The 15,939-nt window shown below is 39.6% G+C and overlaps 1 protein-coding gene across 10 annotated transcripts in view; it reads left to right on the top strand.

The window, feature by feature from the left end:
• Nucleotides 1-15,939, top strand: part of ERC1 (ELKS/RAB6-interacting/CAST family member 1) — a 189,955-nt gene that overhangs the window by 141,417 nt on the left and 32,599 nt on the right. For all 10 annotated transcript variants that reach the window (XM_085049384.1, XM_085049389.1, XM_085049393.1 and 7 more), the window contains one exon: nucleotides 5,912-6,056. In XM_085049384.1, the coding sequence (XP_084905510.1) occupies nucleotides 5,912-6,056 (145 nt within the window). The remainder of the gene's footprint in view (nucleotides 1-5,911; nucleotides 6,057-15,939) is intronic.

Raw genomic sequence — 15,939 nt, 5'->3', positions numbered from 1 at the left:
TGCTGCCCACTCTGCTAGGGAGTCAGTGGTAGGGGGAATCCTCTTGCTGTTCAGGTGTTTCCTTCAGAATTTCTTGGGTGAGAAAATAAAAAATCTCAGAGCAGTCGCAGCGCTCCTGGCCAAAATAACGCATCTTGATGTGTGCAAGTTTTTGGTAATCCCCTTTATCCTTTCAGCTGACAATAAACAACAACAAAGAACCTGACCTGACTGTTTTCATCTCAGAATGTCACTGTTTTACAGATGTTACCAGATGTGCTCTTTAGTAAATAGCAGCGTTTCCATTTACAGAGCTATTTCCATTTACATTTAAATGATGTGGTCTGGTCAAATCACAAATGACAGGAGTGAAGAGTAGCTCCTGACTCTCATCTCCACTAAGCCATGTTGCTGCTCTCACTGACTCTGTTTATGTGTTTTGCATTTAGCAGTTGTTAGTTTTAAATCTCTCACTTTCTAACTATCACTTTCCTTTGGTGGTGTCTTTCCGTTTTTGAAATATTTTTCCTGCATGAAGCATCCTGATATTTTCCTGCAAATTCATTAGTATGTACTCTTTGGAAAATGCTCTGAATTTTTGTTGATGTACAAAATACCTATTTCTTAAGGATTGTTTCAGGATAAAAAGTTGTCCATGTCACCCATGTTCACCTTGCCTTACAGTTATTTTCTGCCCCTTTGTTTTCTTAATTGACTTCATTTTTTTCATAAAGTAGATAAAATTTGAACATCTTAAAATGTAGCAAGAATTTGTTGCCAGAGATTAACCTTGCCATATATCTTAATAACTAAGTAGATACCAAATTATAATTCTTAAAAATTGCACAACCAATTAAAGGTCAACTTCACCAAAATAAAGAGGAGGTTACTTCGAAGAAGGTAGGGGAACTTTTATTTATCTATTATATAGATAAAAATTATATAGATATATCTATTATATAGATAGATCTGGTTTCTTGTGCGATACAAGCTGGTGTAAGTCTCTGTCTTCTATTTCATATCCTTGAAACTGGAGGGGTTTTACCTTTTTTAAGATGCTAAGAGTTTCATCTGTAAATTTATCTGTGATCATGTTTCTTCAATAAAGCAGTTTTCGGGGGATTGCTGTTTAAACTACAGCATAAACACAGCTTCAAATTTGTTCACTTGAAAAGGTGTTGGTAGCTAGAATGTGCTAAATTGAGGTTTTTCCAATTTCCTCACACGTGAATGACTTACTCTCTCACTTTCTGTGTGTTTCTTAAAGTTCATGTACCTTGTGTCTCATTACAAAACAGGCAATGCCAGCTTACTTTGAGATGGTTGAGTTTGTCTTTATTTCAATAAAACTCTTTAGATTTGTACATGAAGAAAGGCTTTGAATAGGAGTGTATCATCATGTTTAGCAGGGATCTTCTGATAAAGGCTTGTGAAAAGTCTGTTTGCATGGTTTAGATCAGGCTTTACAGTGCTTGTTCTGGAGCAGAGCACACATGCTCATTCTCTTAAACTTTTTACTGCATGCAGCTCTGGTTTCATCTCATGGAGAGCAGGCACTGCACAGAGGTAAAAACAAAGGTGGTAGGATGCTCCCTAGTTACTGTAGAATGCCAATTGCTTCAAACATCTGGAAAGTTTTCTTCAGAACTCATCAGAAAATGCTGTAGTGCCATTCAAACAAATCTTCTGCACTCAGAGACTGCAAGTAGCTACACCTGCTTTCAGACCCGGATCTGAAAAAGGAAATTAAATGAAACCTCTCAGGCCCCTTCTGCTGCAATTACAGAACTAAATATATCCAAATTTTATCCATAGTCCCTGACACCTGCTCCATTTCTGTCCTCAACCCTTTCAACAACTCCTGCTTGCTTAGAAACACTTTTTTTTTGGCACTACTTAAGCAGCAGTCACTGGAGCTACCAGGAGCAGGAGGCAAAGTGATGCCTCAGAGTTTAATGAAACTGCTTCCAGCCTCTTTTTTCCTTACTATTCCTGTCCTTAGCCAGACACTTGGCATGTTTTATACTCCTTTTTTAATCCCTCTCCTGGGCAGCAGCAGCAACCAGAGAAGACTGAAATACAGGTAGGAAGTGTTAAGGTTGGGATGGAATAGAGATCAGTGTTAGCTCCTACCACCGAGCCCTAAGATATCCTTTGCAGAATTAATATAAAAAGGTCTGAACTTCAAGAAAATACATCCTTTTAGCAATCAGACAGTGTGGAAGGTTGTATTATAAATCATCACTTGAGTTTTTCACATGATCAGAAGCCACAGTAAGATTGCAGTATTGCTGTCAAAGTTTGACTGATAAAACTGAAATTTCCTTCTGCCATCTTTCAACGCAGGCCAGATTCACAAAGACATCAAGACAATTGTTTTCACTCTAGTAATTGTGGTTGTTTGATATGTTATAATCAATGTGAATTCCATGATTCATTTTCCATTCTTACATTTTGGCAGTGCTGGCTGTGGCAGAGAAGGGTTTGACACTGTCACAGCGTCGTGAAGAACTGCAGCTCTGCAGTTCCTCAGGGATAAGGAGCCTGCGGTCGGATTTGGGTTCCTGGTGTTTATTCGGGGCTGGGTTTGAACTGCAGGGACACACAGCCAGTGGTGCCTACACCAGGGAGGGGCAGGAACCTGGAAATGGGAGGGCAGAACCATCCCTTGCCACAAGAGCCTGGCTTGTGTCAGCTTGAGCCGATTGTGAAACCACATGCTAAGCTCAAGCTCAACCTGTACTTGACCAAGTCCCAGGAAAAGAAATTACAGCTGCCTTTCTTATAATGTCATTTTTCAAAGTCTGGTGGATGTATTCTTGTGGCCTATATTGCCTGGATGAAAAATATGCCTTGAGTTTATGCTCTGTCTGCACTGCTGTTAAACTGCAGATGAAGAAAAAATGCACTTTTCAGGACTTCGTTCTCAGAAAAGCCAGCTCTGGGGAACTCAAGAGCCTTGTAAGTACTTTTGTCTCTCATCCAGCTTCTGCACTGAAGGCTGGTAAAGCAAGGAAGGTTGTCTTTAAAAAAATTCTACCCTTTATAGGGACAGATCTCCCATAACATCAGGTGCCAGGATTGAAAGTTCCTTCTAAAATGTGCCATCTTGGGCAACTTCCACTGTTCACAGATAAGCAGGTAAGGCTCATGCACTATCAATTTAGCAGCTGGGATATGCAGCAGCCAGTTTTTCACTGGAGCTATTCATCAATAAAAGTAGTTCAGGAAATTAGTAGTGGGTTTGAAAGTTCTCTGTGAAAGTGTTAAGTTTTTTTTCTGGATATGCTGGCAGACACAGTCTAGGGCTGTACTGCAATTCTGAATGCTCAGAGCTGAGATGTGAGCAAGACTAGGAATTGCAAATTCTTACCTCTGGTACCAAATTGATAAAATTAAGATGGAAAGCTGAAGTACAAGAAGGGCTAAAACATTGATGGGAAAGGTAATATAAAATATTTATAGGAGTACTTGTGACTTCATCAAATATGTTGAGGGAAAGGACTTTGAAAAATACTACTTATCAATCCTAGTAAGGAGTGATGCTTCTTGTGATTGTAGACAACTAGGTTGTTAGAGAAATGTGTACAGGAAAATCTAAATATATTATTAGTATTTTTTTTTAAATAAGGACAGTACACGTGGTAATGCTTCCTGTGCTGTGGAATTCACATTGATTATTATCACATTTCTATGTGGAATAAGTGTTCTCCCTGACATATGTAAACATATTCTTGTAATGAATATGTATAGTTTTCATGTTTTGAAGCATCATTAATTCAGCACTGTTTACAGCCTGTTATTCTTTCTAATTATATAGCTGATAAATATTCCAATGCTATGACCCTGGGAACAGTACTGCAAAGTACAAAACTGCTTTTTAAAATTCACCTCCCCTTGTGTTTTGCCAAAAGGATTCTTCTCCTTTGCTAGGAAGGGGCTGTGAAGGAATTATGTATCTCCTGAAACCAAGTACTGTAGAACCCATTTGAAGACAGCTTGATTCTATTAGTATTTGTAATTATTAGTAGTGTAAGAATACGCTATTGCCCAGTTATCTTGCCCAAATCAGACATTGCTATTCAAGATCTGAAGGAGACATTCATTTGCACTTTATTCTTTGTTGTGTGTTGTCAGATCTCTATGCTCTACTGACCTATAACTATTTTGTAGTCATCTATTTCAAAAAGGCAAGCCAACCTTTCTTTGCATTGTTTTTTTGAAGACTGCAAACAGACCAAATAATATTAATATTGATCTTGAGATTATATCCACCATTGTCTCTTAAGATTTTTCAGGGGAAAAAAAAAGTCATGGACTGCTGTCCATATCTCATTTTCCTGGCCTTGAGGTTTTCACAGAAGTAGAGATGGGCAACAAAGGATTTGATTGCAGATGGTATATGCCTTCCATGCTATTTGAGGCACCTCCAATTTCCATACCAGAGTAATGGCTCTATAGATAGAGTTACGGAGATATTCTTGGCTCTGGTCCTGAATCATCAGCGAGGATTGGGGGCTTACTATTAAAAGAATAAGTGTTTCTTTATAATCAAAACAGATTACTCTAAAGAAAGTGAAAATGACCAGAGCTCCAAGCCAGCCTGTCTTTCCCAGGATACCGATAGCTGGAAAAAAGCAGAGGTCATGGATCATGTTCTGTCACTTTACCCTATTGGTATTTTTCATGTTTCAGGCAGACATCCAAAATTGGATACTTTTCCATAAGGCAAAAGCAGCAGAAACAAAATGGCAATAGTATGCCTATTATCCGTTGTTCCCACACCTCCAGTCTTGACACTACAACTGGGAATCTGATGTGCACCTTTTCCTTTCTTCTACTCTTTGCCTCCATTAAATCATCAGAATATTTGTGTTACTTCATAGCACAAGTGTCTTTAGAATATGTTATGATTATCCTAAAGTATCTAAATTTTTTTTCTTTACTTTGTGGTATTACATTTTGAAAGGCAGGAAATAATTTAAGGTGCTAGTTTTACTAGATATGATCTAGGCAGGATCCAAGTACTCTTTACAGTGGATCTGTGAGATTTTTGATATGCTGGTAGTTCATTTAAAGCAAGCTAGCTCTGTTGGACTGTACAAGAAACACCTGTGTAAACCCAGAGAGAAATTCCACCCACAGAAAGTCTTTTGTGTAAATCCACTCTGCTGTCAGATGGTGAACAATTTTGTCTGTTGATACACACCTTTTCCTCTTGAAATACAACATTATTCTTTCACATTTTTGAGACAGTGGCTTCAGTTGGAATCCTGATAATAAAATTCTTGATATTGATTGCTGCAGCAAAACTTTAAGTGCATTTACAACTTTATTTCAGATGAAATGTAGATAAGAAATGTGTAGGATTTGGTTTGTCTTTCATTATCACTCCTGCATGATGCCATATTTCACACCACCACATGTGTTTGGGACCTCATTTTATTCCTTCTTTGCAAGGTGGCACAAGCCAACACTATTGAGCAGTAAGGCCGAGGTTTTCTTTTAAATCCTGTTGCACAGCACCAGCTAAAGATGAGAATTAAGGTCAAAGGACAGAAACAGTTGTTTTCCCTAATATAATCAATCCTTTGGCTTCCTTTGAGAACTGCTGTTTTATGTTCAGGATGCTTATCTTTGTCTCCTTTCTTCCCAAAATGTATAAAATATTGAAAGGTGAGTGCAGAAGAAGAACATCATGTGTTTTCCTTATCCTGTAAGCCACAATTTGGTATCAGCACAGTTGTTTAGGGGGAGGTGTGTGGGTCTTGACTTCGTGTTCCACCAAAAGACATATAGCCCAGATAAAAATATTAATTACTGCTTTTCAGAGTTGCACACTGATGCAGCATTTATGATATGTTCAAATCTTTGTAGAGGAGTCCTCAAAGTTTTGCAGGTTAATAATGTAATTTGTTTGGGTCTTTTTCAGACAAGAAGCCCTTCTTGCTGCCATTAGTGAAAAAGATGCCAATATTGCTCTGCTAGAGCTTTCATCCTCTAAGAAGAAGACTCAGGATGAAGTGGCTGCACTGAAACGAGAGAAAGATCGTCTTGTGCAACAGCTCAAGCAGCAGGTGGGTACAGCAGGGTGGGAAAGGTCCAGTTATTAATCTGGTGTGGGATTAATCTCTTGAGTTATGGAACTAATAATGTATAATTCTGCTGTATGTTAGGACAGAAAATGCATAAATAACAATTTCAAACTAGCCACTGGTCAGGAAGCCTGGAAAATATAGCAGAGAAAGAAGACTCAGCATTGAGGGAAGTTCCTTGGTGTCACTGCCTGAGCAGTAAATATGTGACAGAATGTACAGGAAATTGTGAGCAAAGAGGACATTGGGTATTGTCCTCTACAGGCACAAATAGTCACAGATTCAGGCAAAAGCAGGAATACTTCCCTTAGGGCTTTGCATTTGTCTTGCTGGGGAAGAAGCATATTTGGAAGAAAATCCTCCTAGCTGTAGAGCTCAGATGTGAATGTTGCACCACACAGTCTCTCCTGTGATTTCTGATTGCAACAGGAGCACCATGTGGGAATGCCAGCATCTGGAGCAGGCTTTGGGAGGTCTTGTGCTTGTGGGGAGATTGGTCCTTTCCTGTTTCTGGCCTCTCCCATTTCTAAGATCTTTCTGTGTTGGCGTAACAGTCAGAAAAAGTGTGTTTCTGTTCAAGCATTTAATATTATGTTTCAGTACTGAATGCAATTGAAAACTGCATTGCCAGTAAAACACAGAGGAAGCAAAAGGCATCCCTGGCAATAAGAGATGTAGGATCAGAAAAAATCTGTGTAGATTTTTCACTTCAGCACTTCTGGTGGGTTTTTCTGAGTTATTCCCTTGCCACATTCCTTGTAATAGCACATATGCTGCTGCCAATCCAGTATCAACTTCTTCAGTGCCACCATTTCCATCTTCATAAAGTTTTATGTGCAACATTTCATCTGTCAGCCAGATGATTTCTGTTGCTGTCAAAGAACATAAGACAAAACCAGGTGTGCATTGTGATAAGGGATTTCTCTGCTTCTTCCTTAGGAAACACAAGTACCTTTTTGGCCATGTTGTTTAAGATAACAGTTATTTACAGTTTCATTTAGGAACAGAACTTTTGGGGTTTCTTTGTACCAGCTTCAGAATTCAAGAGTTACACCTTACAAAGAAATTAAGAAAGCAGAAAGTAATCTCCTCAACACATCTGTGCTATGTAGTGTACAAATAAAAGCTATATGTGCAGTATAAGTATAAAATCACAGGCATTCTCCAGTACATCCACAATCCCCAAGGCAGAATATATATTTACATATAAACAATCTAAACTATATTTAAAACATACCTGAGAAATATTTATGTGACCACAGATCTGACACATCCTCCCTAAATTCTGTCTTATGTTTTAAGGATGTGTCATTTCATTCTTTTTTTTTTTTGTGTGCAGCTTTCAACACATTGATAGAAAAACTCCTCATTGCTTATTATAGGAGAGTATTACTCACCACCTCTGTAAGTTGCAGGGAATCTAAAATTTCATTTATTTTTTTCAGTGCCAGTAGTTTTGGTATGTACTTTTCTTGAATAAATTCAAACCACACCAACTTTGACAGCTCCCGAAATAGGAGATGGGTCAGAAGAGATGGCTGTGAGATTTTACAAGATCCTCATTACTGATGTAGTCTAGGGGAATCTCATTTTTCTACATGCTTTGCAAATATTCTGTGCACTTGGCCCTTGCACCCCTCTTCAGTTGTTACAGGTCACCAGCCTCATATTTTCCAACAAAACAACTATGCTGCTTCCTCAGTTTAAGCCTTCTCTGCATGGACCTTTTTCTGCCTCCTGAGAACAAGGGTTCATCTGTGTGTCCTAACTCCACAGAACCGTGTCGCGTTTCAGGAACTTCCTAAAAGTTTAGCTGTAATTCTTAAATTTACAGGAGAAATTGTGAATGAAAAATCTTTCAGACTTGCAATGTATTGAACACAGATGTTCAAGAAAGGCAAGTGGTGCCACAAATCAAGATATTCTGGAAGACTTTGAAAAGTAGTTCTGGAACCCAAAAAGTTCATTTAACCCTTCAGATTCAGAGCTGGGATTCTGACCTCAGTCGTTTGTATTTCAGAGCTGTTGAGCTCCCTGATAAGTAATTGGAATTTCAGTCCATCCCATTCCTAGGAAATACTTAAACTTTGTGGTGGGAAAGCAGCTCTTTCAGTTGGTGGTCAGACACAGTTGAGTAGAAGATTCCCATTTCCATGTACGTGGGATGCACACAGAAATGCTGAGCAATATGGGAAGAGGGTGGTTTGTGGGAAGAGCTGTGCAGGCTGTGGTACCAGCATTGCTGAACCTCCCTGCAGACTGGGAAGAGCTTCTGACAGAAACAGTGCTTTAGGAAAGTGGTTTCCTGACTGTGTTGCAGCAGTGAGTGTGAATGGAACAGGATTTGGATTCTGTCTTTTCATTGTTTGTGCTGGTTACGACTGACTGAATTGCTGTTAACTGACCTTTAGAGTGTAGAAAGGTACAACGCTCACAAAAAAAAAAATCTTCCAACGGTTTCAGGTGATTTTTATTCATTTAAAAATATCAGTGAAGACACATAGATTCATCAAGGGAAGGTTATCCAGAATCTGGAGGGTTCTGCTGCCATTCCTTGTGCTCTCTCCTTTCCCAACACTGTCACGTTCCTGGTGGCTCACACAGGAAGGGTACTGCTGCACAAGAGAGGGAAGGAGTCCTGCCAAAGACATTTTGGTTCTTTAATTTCTCTAAGTATGTGCATTAAAGTTTGGATGAAGAGAAGCGTTTTGGAAAGAGGATATGGCATCAATGTTGTTTTAATTTAGAGTTTCTAGGCTCTGAATTGCAGGAATGTGCCTCAATATAGAGCCCATTTCCTAACGAGGCTCTCCAGTAAACAGAGCTGCCTGTTTCCTATGGGTTGTCAGTTTGTGTGGGGATTTCCTCTGCCATCAGACAGGCAGGGCAGTGGCAGGGTGAGGGTCAGCAGCTAATGTGGTCCCAATTTACCCTGCCGGGGCACTCTGTCTGCGTGGGTAGTTCATGCAGAAGCAGTGGCTGGGAGGTTGCTCCAGCAGAGAGGCCAGGCTGACGCAGGAGCTCCGAGCTGGAGGTTGTGTAACCACGTCCAGATGTGGAGAGAGCCCTGCCATGTGTCACACTGGGGCTGACAGGGAGCTTTGGGCTGCTTTGTGGCAGCACATCCACAGCCTCTTTGCCATTTGTCATTCTTGTCAAGCTAAGTTTTAATATCAGGTTGTATTTATTGTAACAGAGCAAAGCACTATTCCCCAGTTTAGAGTGGTAAAGGCATATCTGAATGGGCTGAGGTTTTCCTGTCTGTGGGCTTTGAGTCTCAAAAGTTTGGGGTTTTCTGCTAGGAGCTGTTTGTAGCAAAACTGTCATTTTCTGTATTTGTACAGTGTGGGTATCTGATTTGACCTGCATCTCTGTCACTGCTATACCATAAATGTGAAGTAACAGTGTTGAAATGTTTAGGAGGTTCTGAACAGTATTAGTGTTTTCTGACAGCTTGGAGTGTTATTCAAATTAATTGTTTGTAAATCACCATATTTGCTTGTATTATTATATAGTATTTCATAATTATTCTGGATTCTTTTATAATATACTGTAGCAAAAGTTACCAGGAGCTAGCTTGACTTAGTGTTATTGATGACAGGATCTCAAAATTTTTATTTGAAGTGGTATGACTTCAGGTTAGATTAATACTGCATATGTTTTACTATGCTGCCTATGCCTAAATAACCCTTATGCTAGGGTAAGTATGGGTTTTGTAGTCAGCCTGCTTGCCATTCAGAGGAATCTCTAATACCTGTTGTTCTCTTGTGCTTCTGTATCCTCATTGAGATTGTGCCTTCCTCTGTGGGCCAGCTTGAATTTGAGGAGCTGTTATTTACCATTCCCACAAAAGGAGAGGAATTATTTGGCAATGGCCAAATAGCGACTAATAATAATTAAGTGGTAATAATAGTTAATATTTATGCAATATTTAGTATACATTTAATCTAAGCAAGCAAGTACCAAAGCTGTTGTCTCTGTTCTACTTTGTGCCTCTTCCCTGTAAGATTTTGACTGACTTTCTTTATGAGGCCAAGTTCTGCAAAGACTCATTTCCCAAGTACATGTGGTTCGTGGGATCATGAGAAAAAGGAAAGAATTGTAGATTCCAGAGTAGCTTCTCACCCCAAAAATTATATTTTTCCACTGTTACTTGTTTCCCTGGAAACCCTGCACACTGACACCTGACACTCCTCTGCTGTGAACTTTTCCAAAGTGGAGTTCCACTGGCTGGAGTCATTTCTGTTTATAACAAGAGAATGTAAAACAGGTCAAAGGAGACTGACAGGCAAATGTTTTCCTCTTGCTGCAGTGGAGCTGTATAAGCATGACCACACTTCTGGCAGTTTTAGTTACCACCCTGCCCTGTGAAATAATACATACTGTGAGAGGTGTGCAGTTAGTCTTTGCTTTGCCTTGGCTGCCCTGATTTGAAACCATGTGTGATGAGAGTGATTATCCTGTTAGCAAACGAATTTCTTCTTCAGATGACACGGATGCAATCACTGCAGGTAATTGCTAAATGTAGTGCTGTTGCTGTGACAGAAGCCCTGTTGTTCTCTGAAAGGTTCCAGCAGTGTGATGGTCCCCTCTGGAGTTCAGTGACTGGAGGGATTGCTCAAAATGTTGTCAGAAGGGGACTTAGGAATGCTAGGAATACCTATGTAGATTGTCAGGAATATGTGTGTAGGTTGTCTGAGGTGTTGGCTTCTTTATACCTGAGAAAGTAAAGGTAATCCTTGAAATGAGTGATGAGATCCAGGGCACTTGTATACATCCTTGTTTATTGATCTCTTTACCACAGTATTAGGCAGTGGCAAGAGTGCAAATATATGCAAAAATAGGGAAGGAAAACCTGTGTGATAAGAAATCTAAAAACAGGCAGATGAATTTGAAGGTGTTGTGTCAGAGGTTTCTTCTGGGCAGAACAGAAGGTACTTTGAATTCTGGTGTTCTCTGAATGCCAGGTTAACCTATGTGAAATGAAGAACAGACAGATTCACGTACTTTGCCAGAAACTTTTCAAGGAATAATGAAGCATTTCAAGAACTGCAGTGGACTTGTTCAATAAGCAGTGCAGTCACAGCCTCACCAATCCACTGCATGGTCTGTAGAGTCAGTATAAAGTCACCTTTTTCCAGGTTCTTGTACCACCAATGTCTGGAGGGGTCACTTGCAGCTTTTCAGTTACTGGATTTAATACACAAATGTGCCAAAATATGTCGTTTCTATAGTATTCTTAGCCGTACTGGCAGTGTAGTTGGCACACATGTGAGCAGGCAGAAGTGGCGGAAATCACTCTCTACACTTCCTATTCAGGAAGCTGTTGGACTAGAAACAGGAGAAACTCCTGGCTGAAGTGAATATATATCCACTAATTGGCTCTCATCAAGCATTGCCAGCTGTCAAATTTAAGCATCGTGGCTTTTGTCGAAGGCCTGTAATCCACCCAGATTATCAATCACAGCATTGCTTGTTTTGCCAGGCTTTGCTCCTCAGTAATTGTTTCTGTCAAGGGGGAGTTCTCTGCCAGGAGCAGCCCCAGCCCCTGGCAGCAGCTGAGCAGGCAGAGAGCAAGGTTTGCTGTGCCCTTGAGCACCACTTCCTGAGGCACAGCACAGCCCTGCACAGATTCAGAGAAAGCACCTTCTCCCTGCCATGTGTTCCAGACTTTTTTCCCATCATTTTTAATCATCTATTAGCACAGTAACAGCACTCAGTGCAGTGTCAGCAGCCTTTTCTGGGGCAGCATTTCATCTTTCCCTGGTATTACTTACACTCATTCCCCTCTCCCTCCTCCTTTTACCTTTACCCTTTGCCCCTTACATGAGTAAATAATAATGCACAATGCCAGGGAAGGGAAGTTGCCTGTTAGAACCCTGTGAGTGCATCTTTTTTGCCTCACTGAGAGACAGGGCTTTAAAATTTATAGAGGTCTTGTGGAACTCAGCTGACAGTACTTGGTACCCTTTCTCTCTAGACATTTGTAACCTTTAAGAAAAGGACTAATATTTCCCAAGTTTGAACTCAGATTTCAAAAACCTGTTTCACTCTATTAGGAATAGTCCACCATTTTTAAGAATATATTAAGATTTTAATATTCTAGTTTTCCAGCTTTTTAAGGGACTAAAAGTTGACACAAATAAACAAATTAATTGGATAATTGCCAACAGCACTTAGGTGCCGCATATACAGCAGCTTTCATTCAAGACTCCTATAGGAAGTTATTTAAGCAATGTTACCTCTCTAGAAAATCAGGATTACTAGGCAAGTCGAGGTTAGCAGTTGAGAGACCTTGCATCCCATTTCTGTAAGTGACCAGCTTGATGGTGTTGGATAGCAGGGAAGATTGTTAGGCCTGCCTTGGGAGAACCAGGCTTGTTAGCACTACTAAAGAGGTGAGAATGCTCGGGGAGCTTGGGTTTCTTCAGAAGACTGCACTAGAAGATCTAATTTGGGCCTGAAAAATAATCATTCTTTGTCTGTGAATAGTATTTCTATTGGTGCAGTGTAAAAATAGTCACTGTCATTTGACATCACAGCTGTACCATACAGTGGTTTCCCGTAGTTACTGTGACCCAAACCACTGGTCTGCTACACAGTGGTCTAGAGTTAAATAAAGAGAATATCTTAGAACAGATCTTTATGATCCATACATTCAACAGAGTGTGTAATTAATTCTGTTTCTTCTTTGCTAGAAATTTTGTGTTGAAAACAGTTCGTGACAATATTTGTCTTAGCTGATGAGTCATGAGGTAAATGCAAAATCTCAGAAAGAGTGGTTTAGAACAGCTCAGGATTGCCAATAGTTGTTCAGTCAAGAAATACAATTATGGGTACATCTTTTGCTTAACTTCCATGGTTTGTGGGGTAGCTGGGAAGGACCTGTGCATGACTGCTCCCTGATTGTTGTCCAGTGGCAGGATGTGCATCAGGGGTAAAATATTTGAGACTTTCCAGCCATTGGTCCTTGTGGCTGGGCTGGTTTGGCATCACTCTTGGTCTTTGAATTGATGATGTCTGAAGGATGACCAGAAAATACAGTGAGTTTATGATTACATTTAAATTGTATCATTTAGACCCATTGTTTAGGGAACTCTGAAGTGTTGGTGACAGAGGGAATTCCACTGTAAAAAGAGAATTCCATGTAAAAAGTCTTGATGAGATGAACCCAAAAATAGAATTTTTTTGGTGAAGAAACAGAAATTTCACACTAAAGTTTCACATTCAGGAAGATTTTGAATTACTTGTTTGAGCTTGGTGAAGATGGGTGTGTGAGCATCCTTACTGGTATATCATTGATTGGATGCAGGTTTTTCTATACTAAATTATTCCTGTTCATCTGGGCTGTTTTACCTGACTATGACAATTGTCTGGGAGACACACATGTCCCTTTTGCAAAACTCCATTCAAAACTCCATTCAGCTTGGTCCATTATGCTTCTCTCTTCCTACATTTACTGGTATTATTCCTCAGAGAACACACAACACACTAATCAGTTTCATACTAAAGCTATAAAGTAAAACTTTCTTTGTCATTCTTTGTCTTTGGATGAAAAGCCTCACAAACTGCGACATTACCAACTATCTCATATAAAAAACAATTCTCATATCAATAGTCAGTAGAAAAGCCGTGGCAGAAAGCTGAAAGGCATTTTTCCAGCTTTAATATTGGTTCTAATTTGTGTAAGACCCATAACTGGTGAGGTGATAGATGACTCAAGGTGTGTTCCAAAAACGTGTAAGGAGAAGGTGAAGTCAGAGATATGAGGTGACTGATTGGGTTCATAAACTAAATATGCAGAAGGTTTCAAGTAGATTGCAGATTAACAGTTGTATGACTGAATGTGTTAGTGATATGTTCTTTACTTGAAGGAGGAATGAATGATGGAAAGAATTGTACACCTAGAATATGTAATGAAAATCTATAAGATAGAATGTGTTACATATTTTCAATTTTGCTGTGTTATTTTGGGAGTAACAAAATAAATCACTGGGGTTTTTTTGGGGTTTTTTTGTTTGTTTTTTTTCTTGAGAAGACAAAAATACATAGAATCTAAGCTTTGATATAGATTTAATAGGAAAAATCAACTTCTGATGGAAGAACAAGAAAAAAAGAAAAAAAGTGTTGGTTTATTGTGGTTCTCCTTGGTTGTGTACTGCATGCAAGAGCAGAGGGATGGACAGGAATCATCTGTGCAGCTCTGAATTGCACATGTGCTGCAGGAATTCTGTGGGCCAAACAGAGGGACAGTGAGGATGGACAGGAATCCTGTGGCTGCAGACCACACGCACAGACGGTGTGGACAGACAGGAATGTGATGTCTGTGTGTTTGTGTGGATATTGAGGCAGGCCTCTTCTAGGTGCATGTCAACCCTAATAATTGGCCATACAGAAAAAATTCTTGACTTTTATTTAATTTGGGGTAGCAAAGTTCTGTTGGTTGTCAAAGGAAATGCCCTTTCAACTCTTCCCTCCAGCAGTTACCATGGCAGGTTTTTGCCTGGATTCAAAGATGAAAGCAAGGCACAAAAAGAAAAACACTGGGTTACTATTTCTTTTATATGCAGCAGCTTTTAAAATTAATTTCAGAACAAGCACAAATAGTCTTGAGGTTTCGTTGAGTGTTTTTTTTTTAGAGTTGCTATCAACACTGTTTATATCATGTAGACACAGATCCATTCGTGTATACAGCCAGAGCTGGGCTCTGGGCAGTCCCAGACAGTCTGTGTTGAGATGATACTGAGCAGCTCACATCACTTTAGCATCTAGGAATTTGTATCTGTACATAACTCCTTTTTTTGCCAAGAACAGCATGTATAGAGGGGAGGGGGATTTGCTATTAACAGCTCTTTGAAGCTGCAGGCAAATGCAGCTGAAGTAGTGGGTCATGTAACAATAAAAGGTCTGTGGTCAAAACACTGGCATATACTTTCCAAAACTAAAAATTGCTGGATAAAAGAATGCCTTTACTATATTTATTGTAATAACACAGTCACAATAGACAAAGATTGGAAGACTTCCAAATCACTTCAGCTAGGAAAGGTGTATGTAGATATACATGAGCAGATGGCCTACAAATGATTTTGCTGAGCCAAGGGATCATGACTAGCTTTTAAGGTTTTGCAGTAGGATGCATCTTGTATGTAAATTCCTAAATGGGATTTTGCCAGTCAGTTTTCAGAGGTATCAATGGACTGAGAAACTTTCTTGCTTCAGACCAGGAAGAAAGACTGAGACAAAAGCAGAGACTGAAGTGGTTGTGTTCGAAGCTTTGTGAAGCTGAGCATATGCAAGTGGATTTCTTTTGGAAAGGAGAGCCAAACAGAATAACAAAGGGAAGGGGGACAGAATAAGGTAGTTGAGGGTAAGATGAGCAAGGTGTGGAGTGAAGCTGAAGTGGAAAGGGAAGGAGACATTTCAGGCAAACAGTCACAACGAAACAGGAGTTCATCATTGGTGTCAGACAAAGCTTGTTCCGTATTTGATAGAAATATTTGCCTGTTCTGTAGGATATAATGTAGGTAATTTAGGGGGTTTGCCTTCAGATTCTTGTATAGATTTTGTAAGATGAACCTTATCTGTAGTGCTTAGTGTTGATTCTTAAATTGCACAAATTTAAAGTAATCACAAGATCAATAAAATGTTGGTATGTATTTCCAACCTTAGCAAAACCTGAGATGCCTTTTACACTTTGCTTAGTAAAACACATGTCAAAATTTTTAGGAAGAGTCATTTATTTAGCGCAAGGATATATTGAGAGTCTGCATCCAAACTCCTACAATTCCAACGAAATAAAATAAAAACCAAAATGTATTAGTTTGGACTCTGAAAAAGAGTTTAAATGACAGTGCTATCCATCAGC

The sequence above is a fragment of the Lichenostomus cassidix genome, chromosome 1Ab, assembly GCF_008360975.1.
Source record: "Lichenostomus cassidix isolate B80296 chromosome 1Ab, HeHo_3.0, whole genome shotgun sequence".
NCBI classification, from domain to species: Eukaryota; Metazoa; Chordata; class Aves; order Passeriformes; family Meliphagidae; genus Lichenostomus; species Lichenostomus cassidix.
This window is presented reverse-complemented; position numbering and strand designations above follow the sequence as displayed.